Source organism: Phocoena sinus, chromosome 19, assembly GCF_008692025.1.
Source record: "Phocoena sinus isolate mPhoSin1 chromosome 19, mPhoSin1.pri, whole genome shotgun sequence".
In the NCBI taxonomy this organism is placed as follows: Eukaryota; Metazoa; Chordata; class Mammalia; order Artiodactyla; family Phocoenidae; genus Phocoena; species Phocoena sinus.
Genome location: NC_045781.1, coordinates 6,935,891 through 6,955,233, shown reverse-complemented (window position 1 = coordinate 6,955,233; position 19,343 = coordinate 6,935,891). Strand labels below are relative to the sequence as shown.

Below are 19,343 nucleotides of genomic sequence, written 5' to 3'. Positions count from 1 at the left end.
CTAGATCCCGCATGCTGCAACGAAGATTCTCGCAAATAAGACCCTGCGCAGCCTAATTAATTTTAAAAAAAAAATAAAGACGTGGGGAGGAAGTACAGGAAGAGCACAGGCCAAGACGGAGTTACCAGGCCCTTCAGCAAACAGAGGATGAGGCTTCTCACAGGGTTGTGAGGCTGAAAGAGCCAATACAATGGTATGTGGAAGAGTGCCCAGCATATAGTAACTGCTCATAACATTTTAATTCTATTTCTCCATGAGAGTAGTGGAATGGTCTAGACTTCTGAAGTTGCACAGGTTTGGGTTCCAATTATCCTTCACTAGCGCTGACAACTTTCAGAGCCATGTTTCTTTGTAAAATTTGGCCAACTCCAGATAGTTGTAAGGAATAAATACAGTTATTCATTGTTCAGTATTCCTGAATAACAGGGAAGCAGGCCACACCCCACAGCCTAACGGCCAATTAGGGCGCGGTCCGCCTCTCGGAAATGCAAATTACGGGAGAGCTTGCCAATCACCAAGCGCTAGCCCCGCCCCCTTTCCTCGCGTCGACTCGCCCAGCTCCGCTCTCTTCTCTAGGCCAATCAGAGCGCAGTCCGTGCGAGCTGCGCCACGGGAGCTAGGTTCAGAAACCTCGCAGTCCAGTTAAGGGAGTGAGTTGCCATGGTCACCACTGAGGGGCGGGGCGGAAGGGCTGGCCGAGCAGAGAGAGAGAGAGAGAGAGAGAGAGAGAGAGAGAGAGAGAGAGATTGATTGATTCTGATTGGCTGCTTCCTTACTTCCTTCACCGGTGGGCCAGGTGTTTCCCCGCCTCCGTCCCGTGCCTCCAGGAGCCTAATGCCTTTCTCCTTTCTCCTCTCCTCCCGCCCCGACCAGGTGCCCCAATGGTCTCCCGGGAGGCGTGCAGTTAGAAAACCCTGAAGAAACTGCTGCAGCCTGCTGCAAGAGAGGCAGAAACCCTTCTCTATTTTTTATTTTATTTTGGGGGGCTGCGGCCCCGTGGCTTTCGGGATCTTAGTTCCCTGACCAGGGATTGAACTCGCCCCAGGAGTGAAAGCGCCGAGTCCTAACCACTGCATCACCAGGGAATTCCTGGAAACCCTTTTCTAATGTGTTTTGCTTCCAGAAGGGCGTACTTAAGTCTTCTAATGGTGTATATGGTTTAATCCTCAAAATAATGAGGGAAAGGAGGCTGGAAGGTTAGAAGCCGTTCCCAATACCACACAAGTAGGTTTAGGGGAACCCGGTTTTGAATGGCAGATGCATCTCCAGAGTCCCCCCATCGCCGCCCCCCCCCAACTTTCCACTGCGCCCAAAGAGAAGTCGGGAAGTGATGCGAGAGCGGAAAAAGAGAAATTCAGAGAAAATGAGAGCCGGGAGAGAGACGAAGACCTAAAAGAAGAAAGAAAGAAAGAAAGAAAAAAAAAAAAGACACGAAGGAGTCAGGCAGAGAAAAAAGAAAGTGGTTAAGAATGGAAGGAAGAGTTTTAGGCAGAAAGAAGAGTTGAGAGAGGAGACAGAGATTCCCCAGAAGGCCGGGAAGCCATGAGGGTGAAAAAGAAGTATAGAGACTCAGAGAAGGACAGATACCCAGAGAGCAACAGAGACCCAGAGAAAGGGGCAGTGACTCGGAGGGGGACAGAGACCTGGGAGGTTACAAAGAACAAGAGGAGAAGGGGACAGAATCGGGGATGGGGTGGGAGCAGATATGCGAGTGGAGAGGGACAAAGGCACAGAGTGAGAGGAAAGGACAGAGCTGGGGCGGTAGTGCAGAGAGAGACAGGATGAGTAGAGGGAGAGATGAGAGAGGGAACTGGAGGTAGACGCCCCCGTGCACACACACACACAACCTCCCGCTACACACACACACACACACACACACACACACACACACACATAGAGGCGCAGGAAGGAGGCGCAGTCCCGACGCACAGCAGGGTCTTTATTAAGGTGGGGCGGACGGGACGTTCAGGGCGCGTCCAGCACCAGCAGCTTGTGCATGTAGGAGTTCAGCCAGTGGCGGCGCTCTAGGGCGGCCAGCAGCCGCGCGCGCTCCCGGAAGGCCGCATCGTCCGCCAGCGCCAGGCTCCGACGCGACTGGGGGGTGGCCGGAACCGCCCAAGCCCGGCTGGGGGTGTGGAGTCTGCCGGGAGATGAAAAGAGGCGGTTTCCATGTGTCCGGGCCCGCCGCCCGCCACCTGTCCTCTCCGCGGTCTAACTCGAAGCCCTGTTACTGCACCGTCTGTGGAGTGGCTCAGTCTCTGTCCCCTGTCTCTCTGTTTCTCTGTTTGGGTCTCCGTCTCTGTGTTCACCACGTTCGGAGCCTCCTGAGTACAGAGACCGAGTCTGATGCACCTGTCCGGCCCCAGCGCCCTGCGCATGCCTGGCACACACCAAGACCCAATAAACGTTGCTCAAGGAACAAACCCGTTCCTGCTTCGGCTCCTTTCAAGTCTCTCAAAGCCTTTCTCAGAATCCTTGTGTATCTCTTTGTCTTGCTGATTCCCTGTCCACCCCCCATCTCTGTCCTCTCTCTGGGTCTCTGTTCCCCCTTTCTGAGCCTCTGTTCCCCATTCTCTTTGGGTCTCTCCCCACCTCTCTGAGTCTGCACCCTTCCTGGGAGACCTGGATGTCCTACGTACCTGAAGACCCCCGCGGGAGGCAGGGCGGCTCCTGAGGCGGTGCGGTGGCCCCAGGACACAAGTAGCAGCAGCAGCAGCAGCAGCCGTGCTCGGGGGCTCCTGGGTACCTGGCGGGTCTCCATCACCTGTGGAGAGACAGGAAAGAGCTCAGTGAGGCCCGCGTTCTGGCCTAGAACCCCGACCCCACCGTCCACCCACCCCCTGCAGCCCGTCTGCGGGGCCCCCTACCGCGCAGTGGGTTCCGGCAGTGAGGCTGGCAGCCCCCTTATATCGCCTCCACAACCCCCGCAGCGGGCAGTGACGCAGACCGGGGGGCTGGGGGCGCCAGGTCACCCCCCCACACCGGCTCATTAGGAGCCGCCAGCGATAATGAGGAGCCGGGGGTGGGGGCCCCGCCGCTGCCTTAGCGGCCACCCACTAATTGGGACCAGGAGCTGGGACCTGAAGAGAATTGGGAGGGGGAGAGACAGACAGAGAAGTGGACACAGGGGGTGTGTCAGAGGGATAAAAATAGAGACCGGCGGAAGGACCATCAGAGCAGAAGCCAGAGACACAGAGAGAGAAAGAGAGATGGGGGAAGCAGCAGAAGAGGGACTGATGGGGAGAAGCAGAGACACAAAGAGATGAAGTAACCATGACAGGGAAGGACAAAGACAGAATGACAGAGAAAAGGGAAGAGAGGAAGAAAGGGAGCAACAGAGGAAGAAAGAAGGGAAAAGGAAGGAAGAGAGAAAAGAGAGGGAAAGGGACCAAGAGAGCCAGCTAGAGATGGAGGAATGAGGAAAAGAGGACTCAGAACGACAGGAAATGGAAGGACAGCCAGCCTGGGCAGAGAGGTCCAGAGATGAATCCAGACAGTGAGAAAACCAGAAAGAAAGGATGAGAAATGGGGGGAGAGGGTTGGTAGGAGAAAGCGAAGGGTATGTGTGGGGGAAGGGACGGTGAAGGCAGGTATAGTGACAGGCAAAATCAGGAAAGTCTTAGAGACACTGCAAAGAGGGGAAAGAGACAGACAAGGACCCTGACTACCCTGAGGATGTGTCCAAGCCCTTCCCGGGGAGGAACTTGGGGGTGTTGTGAAGATAAGGCCCAATCCCCCTAACACTGGCCCTTAAGAGGGTTGCTGTCTACACAATGGAATGGTAGGCAAAGGTTGGGAAGTCCCAAAGGGCAGTAGCAATCTGAATCTCTGATTGACAGGAGATGGGAACCTAGACTCCTAGTTCCCCGGAGAGGAGGGAACAGAGCCTGGCTCTGGGAAACTGGATTCCTGGGTCTGGGGAGAGGTCTGAGGGTCCCGACTCCTGGCTCTTGAAGTGGGAGGCTACCCGAGACCTGGATTCTTGGGTTTGGGTGTAGGAGAGGGCAGAAGGCTGGGACTCCTGGCTTCACAGGGAGGAGAGTTTGGTTGGGCCACATCCCTCCACCAAATGATCCAGTCCCTAACTCCCTTACCCGCTCCAGAGACAATGTCCCTTATCTCTGTCCCTTTAAAAGTTCAAGCCTGTTGCTAGGCTCCCAGGATCCCCAGGGTGGGGGTCAGGTGCGTCATGTGCACCCCTGGGACCCTACCTCCTGCTGCCCTGCCCAGAGCCATTCTGCAGCATTCACTGATCTCTGCATTCAGCTCTGCTCACCTGTTGTTATCTTGGACCCCACTGAGCAGGTAAGAGACCCCAAACCCCAAGTGACACTATCTCATTTGGGTGTACGCCCACCCCACCTCCACCTGACCACAGACCTAGGCATCTCTGCCCCAGACCAGCCCCTGAGACCTTGAGATCCCAGCTCCATCCTCAATAAACAGAGACCTGAGTCCTGCCCCACAGCTCTTTCCTCCTGAAGGCTGAGGAATCCAGACCTTTATACACCTATCTCCAGGGTTCCCAATTTCCTTCTAACTCAGGACCCAAGAGTTCCAGACACCCATTTCCTTCCTCCCCTGTAATCCAGCCCCCCTCCAAGCTTTGCTCCCTCAAAATTCTAGGCATCTGAACCTTCAAGCCTCTCTTTTCTAAAGAATTAAGAATTTAGACCCACATTTAGGGCCCTCCACCCTCTGGGAGCCAGGAGGCTGAACCCCCAGCAGCCTTCTTGACCAGGATCCAGGAGTCTCCCTCCTCCTCCAGTTACAGGCATTTAGGCCCCCTCCTCCCTCAAATCGAGGCGTTCAGGCCCCCAGCCCCCAGGCCTTCCTTCTGAGCTTCCTCTAATGTAAACAACTGTTGAGTCAAGGTGTCCGCAGGGCCCTTGGAGAGGAAGAAATCCCATGTTCCCCTCAGAGGTCTACACCCTTCGAAGCCGAAGTCAAGGAGGTCTGGGGGCTTGGAAAGGTGTGTTTCTTTCCCAATTTTCCTGGGACCCCTTAGGGAAACAGATAAGGAAATTTACTACGACTCCCAAGAAGCCCTGCGTCTCAGTCTCCCTTAGCTACGGCGGCTACCGCCTCACAGCCTTCAGGGAGTTGCAGGTGGCTTCTTTACCCAGCGCCCCGAGCTGGGCGGAGACGCGGTCTACCCGGAGACCAGTGGGCGTGGCCTCCGGCGTCGCCTCCCTGGCGACTTCTGGCTTTAACCCCTTCCTTCCCGCTCTCCCACTGCTACAGGTAAATTCCAGAGCTATGAAATCCTTCAGCCCGATCCTCTTGCTTCTCGTCTTTCTCTTCGCCTGGCTGGGTTCCAAGGCTGCCCCTTGGGCCTCACCGCCTGAGGGTTCCGACTTCTCGAGGATAGACCACCCCTCTCAGCCCTCCCCTCCTGCATCTGAAAATTCCACTCTCAATGGGCCTAACCCAGAATCCCCCAGGACCGCTTATCCTGAGCCCTGCAAGACACCTCATGCGGTTTCCCCTGAGCCCTCCCCCCTGGAATTCACTGAGACTCCCAACACTGACCTCCGAGACAGCCCACACCCAGAGTCTCCTGAGGCCCCCAAACCTAACTCACTCAACACCTCAATATCAGAATCCCTGGACACCCTCCAAATTAAACCCTCCAAAATGACATATCCAGAACCTTCTGAGACCCCCAAACCTGACCCAACTGAAATTCCACACACAGAATTCTCTGAGACCCCCAAACCTAATTCCTTCAAAATTTCACACCCAACATTTCCTGAAACCCCAAACACTGACCCTACCCATACTCCACACCAAGAATTCCCAGAGATTCCCAAAAGTAACTCCACTGAAATCTCACCCACAGAATCCCATGAGACCCCCAAACCTAGTTCCTCCAAAACTTCACACCCAGAATTTCCTGAAACCCCAAACACTGCCCCTACACAAACTCCACACCAAGAATCCCCAGAGATTTCCAAACATAGCTCCACTGAAATCTCACATGCAGAAGCCCCTGAGATCCCAAATCCTGACCCCACCAAGACCTGTGACCCCAGATCTCCGGAGACCCATGACCCTGACACCACTGGGACCCCAAATTCTGAATTCCTCCAGACACTCCATTCTGACCCTACTGAAACCCCCCACCCAGCGTCTCATGTAGGCCACAATCCCAACCCCACTGAAATTCCCCACTCCCCCCTACCAAGATGCAACAGAGATTCTCCCAGCCTCTGATCCTGAGATCTCCACTAGTCTTCCTCCAGAAACGCCTGCACCCTTCAAGGAAGAAGTTACTGCCCTAAATGAGCTGCCCCTGAATCCCAAATCAGAAACCCTTGCAGCCACCCGGCCCGACGCCCTTAAATTGCCCACCTCAGAATCTCCTGGGGCCGTTGATCTGAAAGTCCCCCAGAACTCTAGCCCTAAAGGGATCGACGCCTTTCCTCCCTCAGCCCGGATTGTGAGGTCCCCTGCTCCTCCAGGGCCCCCCAATCAGCCGGCCCCTGTCACTCTGCGGGCCCCCCAGCGGCGCAGCCGAGGTGAAAGAGTCAACACTATCATCGTGGTGGAGCGAGTGAAAGAGCTTGGTGAGGGACTAGGACCCGGACTCCTGGGTCTGAGGGAGGAGGGCCCTGGGAGCCGGACTTCTGGGTCGAAAGGAGGAGAAGGCTGTAAGCCCCTCTTCGGAGTCTGAAGGGGGGAGGAGGCTGAGGGCTGGTACTGCAGGGTCTGAGGGAGGAGAGACTGGGGGCCGGGGCTTCCGGATCCAAGGGAGGAGGAGGGTGGCATCTGGATTCCTGGGTCTGAGGGTGGAGGGTGCTAGGAGTTTAGACTGCTGTTCCTGGGCCTCCTTCCTTCAGGTGTGACCCTGGTGGGGCATCCCCCGGGCGAGGCAGGCGGGGCCCTGTGCCTATCCTCGCCGGGACCGGGCTGCTTATTGGCATTTTCCTGCTCCTGTGGTGTCTCTACCGCCAGGCGGCTCGACACCGGCCCTTCACACACCACCGGCTCCCGAACAACGGAGATGAACCGGGTGAGCAACCCCTGTAGCGTCCCGCTCCTTGAATGCCTGCACGTTTCCTTAACCTGGTTTCGCCCGGCACTTCAGGGCGCCCTACCTAAAAGTACAGGTCCCCATCCAAGGTCAGTAGAAGCCCTGAACCCTCCAGGGTCAGGTTCTGCCCCCCAATCTTCTGAAATTTCACACACACATGTCCAGTTCCGCCCCCAGCCCAGCCGGGAGTTGCCGCACGCTCGGAGCCGCAGTTCCCTACAAGCCCCGCCCCTTCCCCCTCCAGGAGCGCGGCAGGCCCCGCCCCTTCTGCGTGGGCGCCACGCCCCCTCATCTATTCAGGGGTCCTTTAATTCGAAAACCCCGCTCCAATGGAAGGTCGGAATCCTATTCCCTGTCTCCTCATTGGCCAGCGGCTCAGGAGAGGGGACAGGCCCCCTGTCAGCCTATGGATGACCTCGTTCCTTTGTCCCCAGTTATGCATTTGGGCGCCCCGAAGGACCCCTACAACCTCTACGTTTATGCGCCGGACGCCTGGGTCCCTTCACACATCGCTACCAAGCAGCCACTGCCCACCCCCCCACTGCCACCCAAGCTGCCTCCGCCGCCCCGCGGGGGCCGCCCCCAGCGCCTGGAACCTCTCTCCCCCTCCACGCTCCCCAACAACTTCGTGTGAGCCCCTCAAGACCTGCACCTTCCCCGGACGGAGGAATGACCCAGAGGTCCTGTCCTCCTGGACTGCTTTGCTACATAGGGGTCCTCTCGGATAGAGGGTCCTACACGCAGAGATAGATGCTTTAGATATCAGTGGAAAACATATTCTGAGGACGAATAAATCACGTGTTCCCACAGCTAGACAACTCCTCTGGCCTAAGTCCTGGGGGAGGAGAGTGGCTGGGGTCCTAGAATCCCGGATGTGAGGAGGGAGGAGGCTGGGGGCCTGGACTCCTAGGTGTCAGGGAGAAGCGTGTTGGGGACTCCCAAGGCCAATGACGACTGGGTGTGTACACCAAAGCATTTTATTGGGAGAGGGGCAGGGCAGGATTTACAATCACAGAGACAGAGACACAAAGACACAACCCTGCCCCGGGGAAAAGCACCCCTTTTCCCCAGCCCCATTCCCTTTCCTGGGATTCTGTGACTTCTCCTATATATGTTCCCCAAATTCTAAGCCGAAATAGGGGAATCTGAGATGGGAAGGATCCCAGATTTGGAGTCATTTAGCCCCTGAGGGAGGCAACAAATGGCCACTGAGAAAATGAGGGCAGTTTGAAACCACCCAGAAGAATAAAGTGCAAGGAATTGGGGGGAAGAGGAGCGTCTTGAAACCGCCATGGGAAAGTTCAATGCCGGTGGCTTCAAACCATTGAGTTGATGGACTTGAGCAGCCACTATTTAGACCTGAAAACCGTGTCAGAAAAAGTGCATGGGAGTGAAGAGAGGCATATTGTTAAAACTGCCATTTTGGTTGTTTCCCTAGGTATTGTGCTAAGCTAGGGAGAAGGTCTTGGGGCATTTGGTGCTTCAGCAGAATATGCTGGTGGAGGGAGGGGTGAAGCGGGGTGGGGGGTGGGGGGTGGGGTGGGGGTGGGGTGCTTGAAACTGCCATTTCCCCTCAGAAACGCTGGTGAGAATCAATCCCTAGTATGGCAGGGATGGGTGATTAGGTAAACCGACTTGGAAAATGCAGAACAGAGTTGGGAGAGATTTGAAACTTCTAGAGGAAGACCTTGAATTTTTCTGAAAGGGGAGGGCGGGGCTGAGTAATCTCAGGGCTTAGCCTGAGAGTCCCTGGGGTTCAAGGAAAGGGGGAGGTGCCCAAAACCACAAGAGAGAGTGAGAGATTGAACTGTCCATTCAAATAAAGCCCTGAAAGGAGAGATTTGAAACCACTGAGGCAGAAAAAGTGGAGAAGGGAACCTTTAGGGGAATTTGGGTATCCTTGAAACTGCCAGTCTGCAGCTTCACTACCCCTGAGAGGCAATTGGGAGGGAAGAGGATTTGACAGCACTGGGAACAAGGGAGAGTGCTTCTTAGGCCTGAGGCAGGACAGAGAGGACTGGGGTTCCTTGACACTGTCACTCAGGCCAGAGATGTGTGGAATGGAGGTCCTGGAAACTGCCATCCAGTGGGAGGCACATGGTCAGTAGTCCCGGACAGGGGGTGGGGGTCTTGGGGGTTGAACTGTGCTGTGTATAGCTCCATAGGAGGGAGGGGGAGCAGGGGGTGCCCCGGGGGGCTCAGCCTCATCCTCCATTTCGCTTTCGTCACTGCCAGCCAGCTGGTCGTGGCCAACAAAGCCACATTTCTCTTCGCTCATCTCCTCAGGCTCCGCCCATGGCTGCTTCTCTCCGGAAGCGAAGACCCCGTAGAAGATAACTCCTCCATAGTGCACCAGGGAGGCAATGAGGAACACGTACTGCCACTCCTCCCGAGTCTGGGGAGGGGACAATGGTGAGGTGAAGTCAGAGGACAGAGAAACGGGAGGTGGAGAAAGAACCTGAGTGGGGCGGGGGGGGGAGGCCCAGAGAAAGGGAGACCGAGATCCAGAAAGAGGCTGAAAGAGACCCAGAGAGGGCAGGGGTGGAGCCCAGGGAGGGTGATACACGTCAGGAAGGTAATATACACAAATTTGGAGGGCAAGTGGGTCAGGGCCCGTGCACGGACCTTGTGCTTAGTCATGGCACCCACGATGATGGGGCACACCATGCCGGACAACGTGCCCACGCCGTTGGAGATGCCCATGAGGATGCTGGCATAGCGCGGGGCGATGTCCAGGTGGTTCACGTTGAACCCTGGGGAGGCGAGCCAGGAGACGTCACAGCCGATTTTCGCTCGAGTGACTCCTCCCCCACCCCTACCTCCCCCCCTCCCCGCCGTTTTGCTCTTTCGAGTCAACCTTTTGCGAGGCTGGGAAGTCCCCTTCCTGAGCCAGGAAGTTCCCCACAGAGGTGACCAGAGTTCCCCCAAGGGGCGGATCGGCGGTTCTCACCAGAGATGGCGAAGCCGCTGAAGCCCACTGCGAGGACCAAGAAGGAGATGGCCACGCCCTTGGAGTGCGAGTAGCCGACCACCAGCAGCAGCGTGGCTTCCATGCCAAAGCCTACAGAGAGCCGCTTATCTGAGCGCAGGCCGCCCCACGCCTCTCCAGACCCGTTCCCGCCGCAGCCGACCCCTGTTCGCCCCAGTCTGGGCACTTCCACGCCTGTCCCTGGCTTTGTTCCCCATTCTGTCCGCGCCCGCCCTAACCAAGCCCTCACCTTCCCAATGCCAGGGCCTTGACCACGCGCACAGGCTCGCCGCCCCGACCTGGCCCTCCGTGGCCCCACCCACTGACTAGGCCACGCCCTGAAGACGCAGGGTCCAGGCCCCACCCAGGCACCTTCGCACCTTCCCTCTCTGTCCCTATTCATTACACTGACCTTTGTCTCTCCAGGTCCCCCCTCTTCATCACCCAGTTCCCATCCTACTCTGGCCAGCCTCGTATAGACCCCGTCCTTCCAGACTCAACGTGGTCTCGCCTTTGCTCCACCTGGACGGCCATACCTGCCTTGCCCTTCTACCCCTCGGCCCCTGAGGCTGCCACCTGACATTCTGTTCCAGCCAAGTCTGGTCTCACTCTGGCTCAGCCTTTTTGGACGCGCCCCTGTGCACGCCCTCTGACCTCTGCCCCTTCCCCAGAGTCCGGGCCCCTAGATCTGCCCCACGGCGCTCTGCCCCTCCCAGGCTGTCCCAGACCAGATCCAGGCCCCGCCCCACTCACCCCCACAGTTCATCAACTTGCGCACGTTGGTGGTGGACATGATACGGCGGCTCCTGAGGAAGTCAGCGATCTGGCCTCCAATGGGCACGATGATAGTCATGACCAGGTGAGGCAGCGCTGACACCAGGCCCACCTGCGCCAGCGGGCGTACAGGGAGGGGGCTCAGGGGCCACGGGCCCAGGGTCTCCACGGCTCAGGTACCACTGGCTCCTCCCTGTGCCCCGTTCCAACCCTTTGGGATCCAGGTCCCTCTCCTTCCCCCCTCAACCCCCGCCGCTCCCTCAGCACCCTCCTTTCTGGGCCCAACCTTGCTGATCTCAAAGCCGAACACTTCTTCGAAGTAGGCGGGCTGGGAGATAAGAAGCAAGTAAAACGTCCAACTGCGGCAGAAGTTGGCCACGATAATGGCGTAAACTGGCATGGACGTGAAGAAGCGCCGCCAGGGTGTGTTAAACTTCTGTGGTGGGCGAGAGGAGGGACGGCTAAGACAGAGAGCAGGGCTGGGCGCTCTCCGTGTCCCTATAGGGCTCCCACTATAGTCCCGCAGAGACCCAGGTTTCTCGATCTCACTAAAACCTCCAAGGACGCAGGGTCGCCAGCCTGACCACGTCCCCATGGGAACGTTGGCGTCCTAGCCTCACAGTAACACTTCAGGGATGCAGAGGTCCCGACTCTACAGTGGCCCTCAGGTTGGCAGGTGTCCGGGGACCACGATGACCTTCAGAGACTCATAAATGTGGACCCAAGAGTCTCTTTCCATCCAATTACGCCCCCTAATTCTAGCCTCACCCACCCCAAGGTCTAAGCAAAACCTCACATTCTAATCCGCCTCGGCAGGTTTAACCACGCCCATCAGTGGTTCCGCCCACCTGGCCACCTCGCCCTGCTCTCAGCACCTGCTATTGCCGTTCTCTCCGGGCTTTAACCCCGCCTCCTAGGTTCTAGCTCCATCCACCTTGCGTTCCCATCAAGTCTCCTCTAAATGTCTATGTAAGCCCACCAAGATCTACATGCAGTGCGGGTTCAAAGCCCATTTTTTTCCTGCGTCCCCGCCTCGATATCTCTCCTCTCCCCACCATGCCCCCGCCCCGCAGGTTTGGGCCCGGACCGTGACGGGGTTCATGAGTTTGGCGCTCTCGCCGATGGCGTCCTCGATGTACTTGCGCTCCTCCTCGGAAATGCTAGGGTGCAGCGCCGGAGACTCGTAGGAGACAAGCAGCCAGAACAGGTACCAGAATATCCCGAAGCTGCCTGGGGGGGGGTCAGGAGGGGGATGGAAGCGAGGTGACGACCGGCCTCTCTCTGCCCCAGCGCCACCCGGACCCAGGCGTCCGGGCCCCTCACCGTAGACGTAGAACACAGAGCTCCATCCTGAATACTGCACCAGGACCCCGGCGAGAGGCATCGCGACCACTGCCCCAGCATAGGAACCTATGGGGGATGATACAGGATGGAAAAGAGTCCCATTCTCCCTCAAATGCAATAGAGCGGATTCCCAGCCCCCACCTTTCTGGGACACAGATGCACAGGCCACAGCCCCTTCTCCCTCAGATACTTCAGTCTGGGTCACCAGCCCCCTCCTCTCTCAGACCCAGGAGTCCAAGCCCTCAATCCCCTCCTTCCTCAGACCTAAGAGTCCATACTCCAGCCCCCTACATCCTCAGACTCACAAGGCTGGATCCCAGCCCCTTCCTCTCACCGCAAAAGGCTGTTGTTGCCAGGCGACTCCGCTCTAAGGGCGGGGCCCATTTGCTCCAGATCCCGTGGCAGGCAGGGTACGTGACCCCCTAGGGAGGAGAAAGCCAAAGTCAACGAGAAGAGGCGGAGCTAGAACGGCGGTGGGGGCCATAGGGGGCGGAGCTTTACCTCTACCAACCCCTGCAGGATCCTCACGAAGATGACACAGCCATAGTGGACACGGGCAGCCGAGGGGATCAACATGTTTAGAGTGGAGGTAGCCACAATAGCAAAGCCAAAAACCCTGATAGGAAGAGTTCGTGGTCCGAGAAAAGAGTCCAGCTATCCCGCCATACCTAGGATTCTGCCCTTTCCTCCCACAGCAGGCGAGGCCCTGCGTCCCCCGAGCCCCAGGCCCCACCTTCTCTGTGACCCCCCCACCTTCCACAATCACAAGCCCCGCCTTTCTCCAGGACCCCGGTCCAGAACCCAGGCTCCTCCCATTTTCCCGGAGTCAGACCCCAAATGCAAGGCCAAACCCTCTAACTCCACCCACACTCTGCCGCCCACTTTGAGACCCCACCCCATACCTGTTGGCTGCGAATTTTTGGCAAATAAATCCTCCAGGAATCTGGGTGACAATGTAGCCCCAGAAAAAGGAGCCGTGTATGAGGCCAACAGTCTCTGGATCCCAGGTGAACTGAGCTTGCTGTGGGCCAAAAGTCACATCAAACCAGCATCTCTGCCCTAGGTTCTGCTCCTCCACCAATCAGCACCCACAGACAGTCCCTCATCCAATCAGCAACAAGGATCCCCTCTCGCCTGCCAATCAGATCTCGTGCCACCTACCCCAACTCTGCTCCTCCATGTTGCTGGGACCGCACTACCTTAGCAGTGGGGCCTGTTGCTGCCTAGAAGCCTAGCTCTGCCTGTTTCCCTGTCTCAGGGTCCCTTCTCTGAATGTCTAGGGGCCCATATATGGGGGTGGGGATTCTTTCTCCACTTTTAACCAATGTACAAACCGTTTGCTGATTGACCAGGATGGGGTCTAGGCAGGGACAAGAAGTAGCCAAAGGGTCGGGCCTGATTGGAAGGGAACAAGGGGTGGGTAGGCCACAGCCCAAATCAGGAATTTTTTTCTGAGGCAGGGTCATGGCCTATACCGAAATTAAAATAGGGAGAAAGTCTGAAATGAGGCGGGGCTTTAGGTAACGACCAGAGCAGATGGGGGAGGGATTTAAGCAACGGTGGAACTTCAGAAAATCCAGAATCAAAATTCACGGTGGAGCCTGAGTTGCGCCTGGGACTAAGATGCAACACTGGAACAGTTGTGGGACGCAGGTGTAGTAAAGTTGCTAGGAGGGCCAAAATGGAGCAGGGGCAACACATAGGGAACCTAATGACGGGCAGTCTGCATTTTGAAATCAGAGACCTGAAACAAATAGGGGCGGAGGTTCATTTAGATAGGGGCGGGGCTTAGGAAGGGACGAGCCCCGAGATGAGATGGAGCTGAGGGGGCAGCACAAATGGGCGGGGCTACTCAGGCTGTGGTGTGGAAGGGGCGTGGTGTCGGCGGGTGTGACGTCATCAGAGGGCGTGGGCAGTGTTATCAGCAGCCTGAGGTAGCGCCCGCCCTGAGCTACCTGCACCACCACGTGGCCCCCGCGGTGGGTCGTGCTGTTGTTGACCATGGAGACAATGGCCACGCCCAGGTTGCAGCGGATGCCGAAGCTGATGCAGAAGCCCAGGCCGCTCATGATGGCGATAATGTAGCGGCGAGGGAGACCAAAGCAGGTGCAATCCACGACCGGCGGGTCCCGGGTCTGCGTCGTCACCGGGCGCCCATCAGCACTCAGCTCCAGCGTCTCTGCACCTTCCTGCCGCTTCTCCAGAAGACTGAGAGGCAGCAAGGGTCAGACACGGACGTCCAGTCCCCAGCCCCCTCCTCCCATGACACAACAGTCCAGGGCAAAATCTGCTTTTCAAGACCCGGGATTCTAAGCCTGCACTCCCTCTTTCCCCAGAAGTCCAGCCCCCGACTCCCTTCTCCCCCTCTGGATCCAGGAATCTGGACCTCGGTCTCAATTTCCCTCAGATGAGGAATTCGCACCCCCAGGCCCTTCCTCCCTAAGACTCGAGTGGGGAACTCCTCAGTTCCTTTCTCCCCCAGCCATGTCACCTCTTGACTCAGTTGTTTTAGACCCAGGCTACCCTTTGCGATCCAAAACCCTGTGACCCCAGCCCTCCCCGCCAAGGTCCAGAGACACTCTCCAGCCCCCTCTTCCAGATAGGAGCCTATTTTAGGAAGCAAAAGGCGCTAAGGAGATGCTTCAGCAAAGGTGTCAAAAGAACAGATGCTTCTCAGCCACGTCAGCTATATATACGGTCCCCGCTCCTCCCCGGCACCCTGTGGCACGCCCTTCCCTGCTTCCAGGCACCAGTTGTGGGCCTGACATCCAGCTGACTCCATTCAGCCACTGGAAGCCCATTCCCAGGGATTGGGGGTGCAGAGATGTACAGGGCACTGGAATCCAGCAGCCCAGCTGGATATCCCTGGAGAACCTTGAGTTCAGGCTGTCAGCCTAGGGGGTAGGGAGGAGGAGTGGTGGGAGGTGTCCTGGCAAGGGACAGATGGCCCTGGTAGGGGGATTGGCTCAGTCCCCAGCGAGGCTCTCGCCCCCGCCTGTTCTGCATCCAGGATTGAGTCTGTGATGATGTATAGGGTACTTGGAGGGCCACCTCAAATCCAGAGAGAGGCTGCAGGGAGAAAGAGGTGCCCTGAGACAGGTGTGGAAAGAATCAAAGGGAGGGCTACAGAGACAGGGTGGGGAGCGCAGAGGCTGAGAGAAAGAGGGTCAGAGACACAGAGGAAGGAGAGAGACCCAGAGAGAAGGGGACAGATATCCAGACAGAGAGAGACAGACATCCAGTCAAGAAGAGAATAAGACAGGGGCAGAGACCCTGAGAGAAGGTGGGGGACAGAACAAAGACCCTGAGAAGGAAAGGGACAGAAACCCAGAGAGGGACCCAAAGTCAGGTAGGGACAGAAACCCAGGAGAGAGAACATAGAGGCAGAGACCCAGAACGCTGAGAGAAAGATAGAGAGACTATAGGAGCGTGAGAAGAGACAGACTAGGGATATGACTTGTGAGGTGCGGCCCCTCTCCGAGGCGGGTAGGCAGCCAGGGGATCGGGCTGGATCCCAGGAAAGGGCTAGAACAGATGGAGGCGAGGGAGACTGGGACGGGGGAGGAAAGAACAGCCAGACGGTCTGGGAGGAGGCGGGTGGAAGAGATGAGAACAGCAGCCCTCCCCATCCTAGAACTTAAGGAAGTGGAGGAGGGGGTTAAGAAACAGGGGGTGGGTGGAGAAAACGACGGGGGAGCTGACAGAACCTGGGGGGATGCGGAATGAGACCCTGAGCAGAGAGCTAGAGAGAGGGGAATGGAAGTCCCCAGAACGAATAGCACAGGGTGGTAGGGACTGCCCCCCCCCATCAGAACAGGCCAGCCAATGAGATTAGAATTGGACCCAGGTTGCTCTCACATGCTATTTGACTCTGAAACTCAAGATATGATTGCAGCCCCTGAAATGTGATATTCATTGCTAATACTAGGACATAGATCTTAGATCAAGGCTTTCTAAACCGAAGGAGGCAGTCTCAGTATTCCATACCTATAAAATGGGGGCAGGAGTAGAATGTGAGGTTACAAAGAGGGAACTTCAAGGTGATATTATCATTTCAGAAGAAGAGAACCAGGGATGTAGAGATGAAGGTGGCCCCAAGGCTTCACAGAGGACAGGAACAGAGAGGGGAGACGCTGGATGGGGTCTCTTTCCCTCTCTGGATGCCTGGAACTCAGGTCTAGGGACTTGGTGGTGAGGAAAAGCAGCACTTAGGAGGCAGGTAACCAAAATGAAAACGGTGTCTCAACCTCCCTCTCTGGGTCTCTGCCTCTGCTTTTGCAGATTCTTAGTCCACTCCCCTCTCCCCGCTCCCAGGTCTCTGTCCTCTTATATCCCTTTGGTTCTCCCTTATCTTCCTATTGTAAAACTGAGGAAACTGAGGCTCAGGAAGCGGAAGTACCATGTCCAAGGTCACACACAAGAGTAGCAATGGGGCCTGAGCACTTCCTGGCCCTCAGCATCACCCGTCTCAAGGCCTGGCTCTCAGAAAGGAGGTATTTTGGCTCCTGTCTCTCCTGTATTCCCCTTCCCCCCCACCTTGTCCTTGTCCCAAGTCACCTGGGTTACCGTGTGTTTCCTGGTCTGAGGGAGTTTTCCACCCACTCCAGCATCACTCATCTCGAGGAAGTCTGCAGCCTCCATCCCAGACTTGGTAGGGAGACTGACCTGGGTTCGAATGATGCCATATTTACTCAGCCATTGTTTCCCCCCCCTTTTCCAAGTGTGCCTCAGTTTTCCCATCTTTGTCTAGAGGATTAAAAGGAATCAGGGTGTTATGTCCAATACAGGGCATTCCCCCCCTCTCGCCAACCATCAAAGTGAACCCCAGGATTCAGATGCTCTTCTGGGCTCAAACCCCTTGGTGACTGTCCTGGTGGGAGCCCTGAACTCTGGGGTCTGTAGGGGCTCAGAAGGCAGCTCAGAGAGGTGACGGTAAGGCAGAGACAGATGGAGAGAAACCCAAACACAGAGAAGCTGAGAAACGGAGACTGAGGGAGAGCGCCTGAGAAACACATCCCTCCCGCTGCCGTCCCCCTTCCCAGCCCCTCCACCAGCACGTCTCTCTCCCTCTCCTGACTTCACACTGATGTATTTTGAGAAACTCGTGAAAGGAGGTGAGAAAAAGGGTGGGGAGGGGCTGGAAGATTAGGAAAAGAAGGGGTGAGGTTATCTCATCTCCCCACCCCTCTCCCATCACTGTCATCCTCCTGCCCCCTCCCTTCTGTCCAGCTTTTTTCCCCATCTCTCACGTTACTGGAGGGTGGGGTAACTTTGGAGCTAGGAGGTGATCTGCAGCAAGCAAGACTAGTATTAGACTTAGAGAAGGACTCGCATGGTCTAGTGAGCTGGTCAATCAAAGATGGGATCAGAGCTGTGGGCCAAGGGGACCCAAGGGTCTGAGGGAATGGCGGCAGGGGCATGGTACTGATGAGGCCATCTCCTCCCCGCACTGTGGCCAGATATTTTTAGGCTTCTCCGCAGCTGAGTAATTTCTCTGACTTGGAGCCAGGGCTGGGGTTGGGGGTGAGGGACTCGGGAGAGGTGTCCAGACTGCTCTGGGGACACCCAGGTCACTGGCGTCATCTCCTCGGCTGGAAGGAGGTCTCTCTGAGCTCTAGCCTGTACCCTTTGGGAAGTCTGTCTTACCCCAGGAGCCTAATTTTTGGCCGGCAACTCCCTTCTCCACTGGAGACCCAGGATACCCTGGCTTCTTCCTCCCAGCTTAACTCTCCTCAAGGACAAGGACCAATGGGCCCCAATCCGATTTAGCTTCAGATTAAACTCTCTGAGAGATGGAAACTGACAAACACACAGAGATGGAGAGACCCGGGGTGGAGAAATAAAAACCCAGAGAGGGTCAGAGACCCAAAGGAGAGGGTCAGAGACCCTAGGGCAGGGAGTTGGGGGACAGAGATTCAGAGAGAGAGCGACAAAGACCTAGACAGAGGGGTTGTAGAGAACTAGTGAGAGCAATGGCCAGACAGCGGGACAGACTCAGAGATAAAAGGAAACAGAGACCTAGAGAGAAGGAACAGAGATCTCAAGAGAGGAGCCAGAGAGAAGATAGGTGAACGGAGACCCAGAAGCGGGGGAGGGAGTCAGAGACCCAAGCGAGGGGGATATATAATCCCAGAGAAAAGAGCAGAGCCTGGGATGGGGTGGGGCGCAGAAGAATGATGGATGAGTCAAGACTAGGGAGAGCGGTGCCGTCGGAGACTGAGGGAGAAAACTGGACAGATGGGTGCCCCCCCACCCATGGGTATCGTCTGTCTAGCTGTCCGACTGCGCCCAGGTGGGAATGAGCGTCCTCCTCGGACCCTAGTGCTCTTCCCCGCCCAGGACCCCCACCGTGCTCACCGGTGCAGCCTCCCGAGGGCACGACCCGCCAGCTTCCGAAACTCCTCCTGGCGGAACTCCATGGTGGCTGCCCCTGCTGCTGGTCCCTCCCCCCCCCGCCGATCCCCCCGCCCGCGGGCCCGGGCGGCCGCGTCCGGGTACCCGGGGTCCGCCCCGGCCCGGCCGGCCCCGCAGCTCCGCTCGGGGGGAAGGAGGCTGCGAGTGCGGGCTGTCTGGGGGCTGTCACTGGACTCAGCGTCGGGGGTGGGGTGGGGCAAGGAGAGGCCCCGCCCATCCATGCTAGACCCGGCCCCTTGTATTCTAATCCCGCCCACCTTTCGCAGCTCCCGCTGCCGGTTCTTGCCCCGCCCTTCCACTCCAAGACCACGCCTCTGGGTTCTGAACTCACTTGTCTGGGTTGCATCGCCCCCAGTTCTGTTCCTTCCCGGAGTCACTCCCCTCTCATCCATCCCCCACCAGCTCCTTCTACCCAAGATTTTCTCTCCTCCCCATCTGAGATTTGCTCCCCCCAATTCATTCCCCCTAATTTCGTCCCCGCATTTTCATCTCCTACAGCTTCATCTTCCTCTGAATTTCCTTTGCGTTTCATCCTCCCAGCCCTATCCCTCCGAATTTCTGTGCCCTTCAGTTCCACATCCTGCCCAGCGCCCTCCATCCCCAGGCCACCATATCCTCAATTCCAACTTTCTCATTCAGAGGGTTCTTTTCTCATTCAGGGAATTCCTTCCCCCTCCCTAGATTCCAAGCCCCATTTCGATACACCCATTGTCCCTTCTAGTTCTTCCCCATCCAGTTTCTTCGCCCTTGACTCCCATCCACCTGTTTCCATTTTCCTCTTTTGAATTTCATGTCCCTCCAGTTCTA

At 57.0% G+C, this 19,343-nt stretch overlaps 3 protein-coding genes across 3 annotated transcripts; 1 reads left to right on the top strand and 2 right to left on the bottom strand.

The window, feature by feature from the left end:
• Window positions 1-1,965: 1,965 nt before the first annotated feature.
• Window positions 1,966-2,761, bottom strand: PTH2 (parathyroid hormone 2). The gene is made up of 2 exons (XM_032611817.1): window positions 2,640-2,761; window positions 1,966-2,140 (listed from the first exon to the last, which is right to left on the bottom strand). The coding sequence occupies exons 1-2, from the start codon at window positions 2,759-2,761 to the stop codon at window positions 1,966-1,968; spliced, it is 297 nt and encodes a 98-aa protein (XP_032467708.1).
• A 2,498-nt stretch (window positions 2,762-5,259) lies between these two features.
• Window positions 5,260-7,670, top strand: GFY (golgi associated olfactory signaling regulator). Its single transcript, XM_032612219.1, is given in 6 exon segments — window positions 5,260-5,693; window positions 5,838-6,164; window positions 6,166-6,569; window positions 6,843-6,893; window positions 6,896-7,015; window positions 7,471-7,670. Coding segments are annotated over 6 exon segments (1,536 nt in total).
• A 325-nt stretch (window positions 7,671-7,995) lies between these two features.
• On the bottom strand, window positions 7,996-18,676 carry SLC17A7 (solute carrier family 17 member 7). The gene is made up of 12 exons (XM_032613624.1): window positions 18,480-18,676; window positions 14,078-14,330; window positions 13,025-13,143; window positions 12,624-12,738; window positions 12,457-12,544; window positions 12,102-12,188; window positions 11,866-12,008; window positions 11,065-11,214; window positions 10,758-10,890; window positions 9,987-10,097; window positions 9,662-9,789; window positions 7,996-9,431 (listed from the first exon to the last, which is right to left on the bottom strand). Exons 1-12 carry the CDS (start codon window positions 18,539-18,541, stop codon window positions 9,138-9,140), a joined length of 1,683 nt encoding a protein of 560 aa, XP_032469515.1. The 5' UTR covers window positions 18,542-18,676; the 3' UTR covers window positions 7,996-9,137.
• Between the last annotated feature and the right edge of the window lie 667 nt (window positions 18,677-19,343).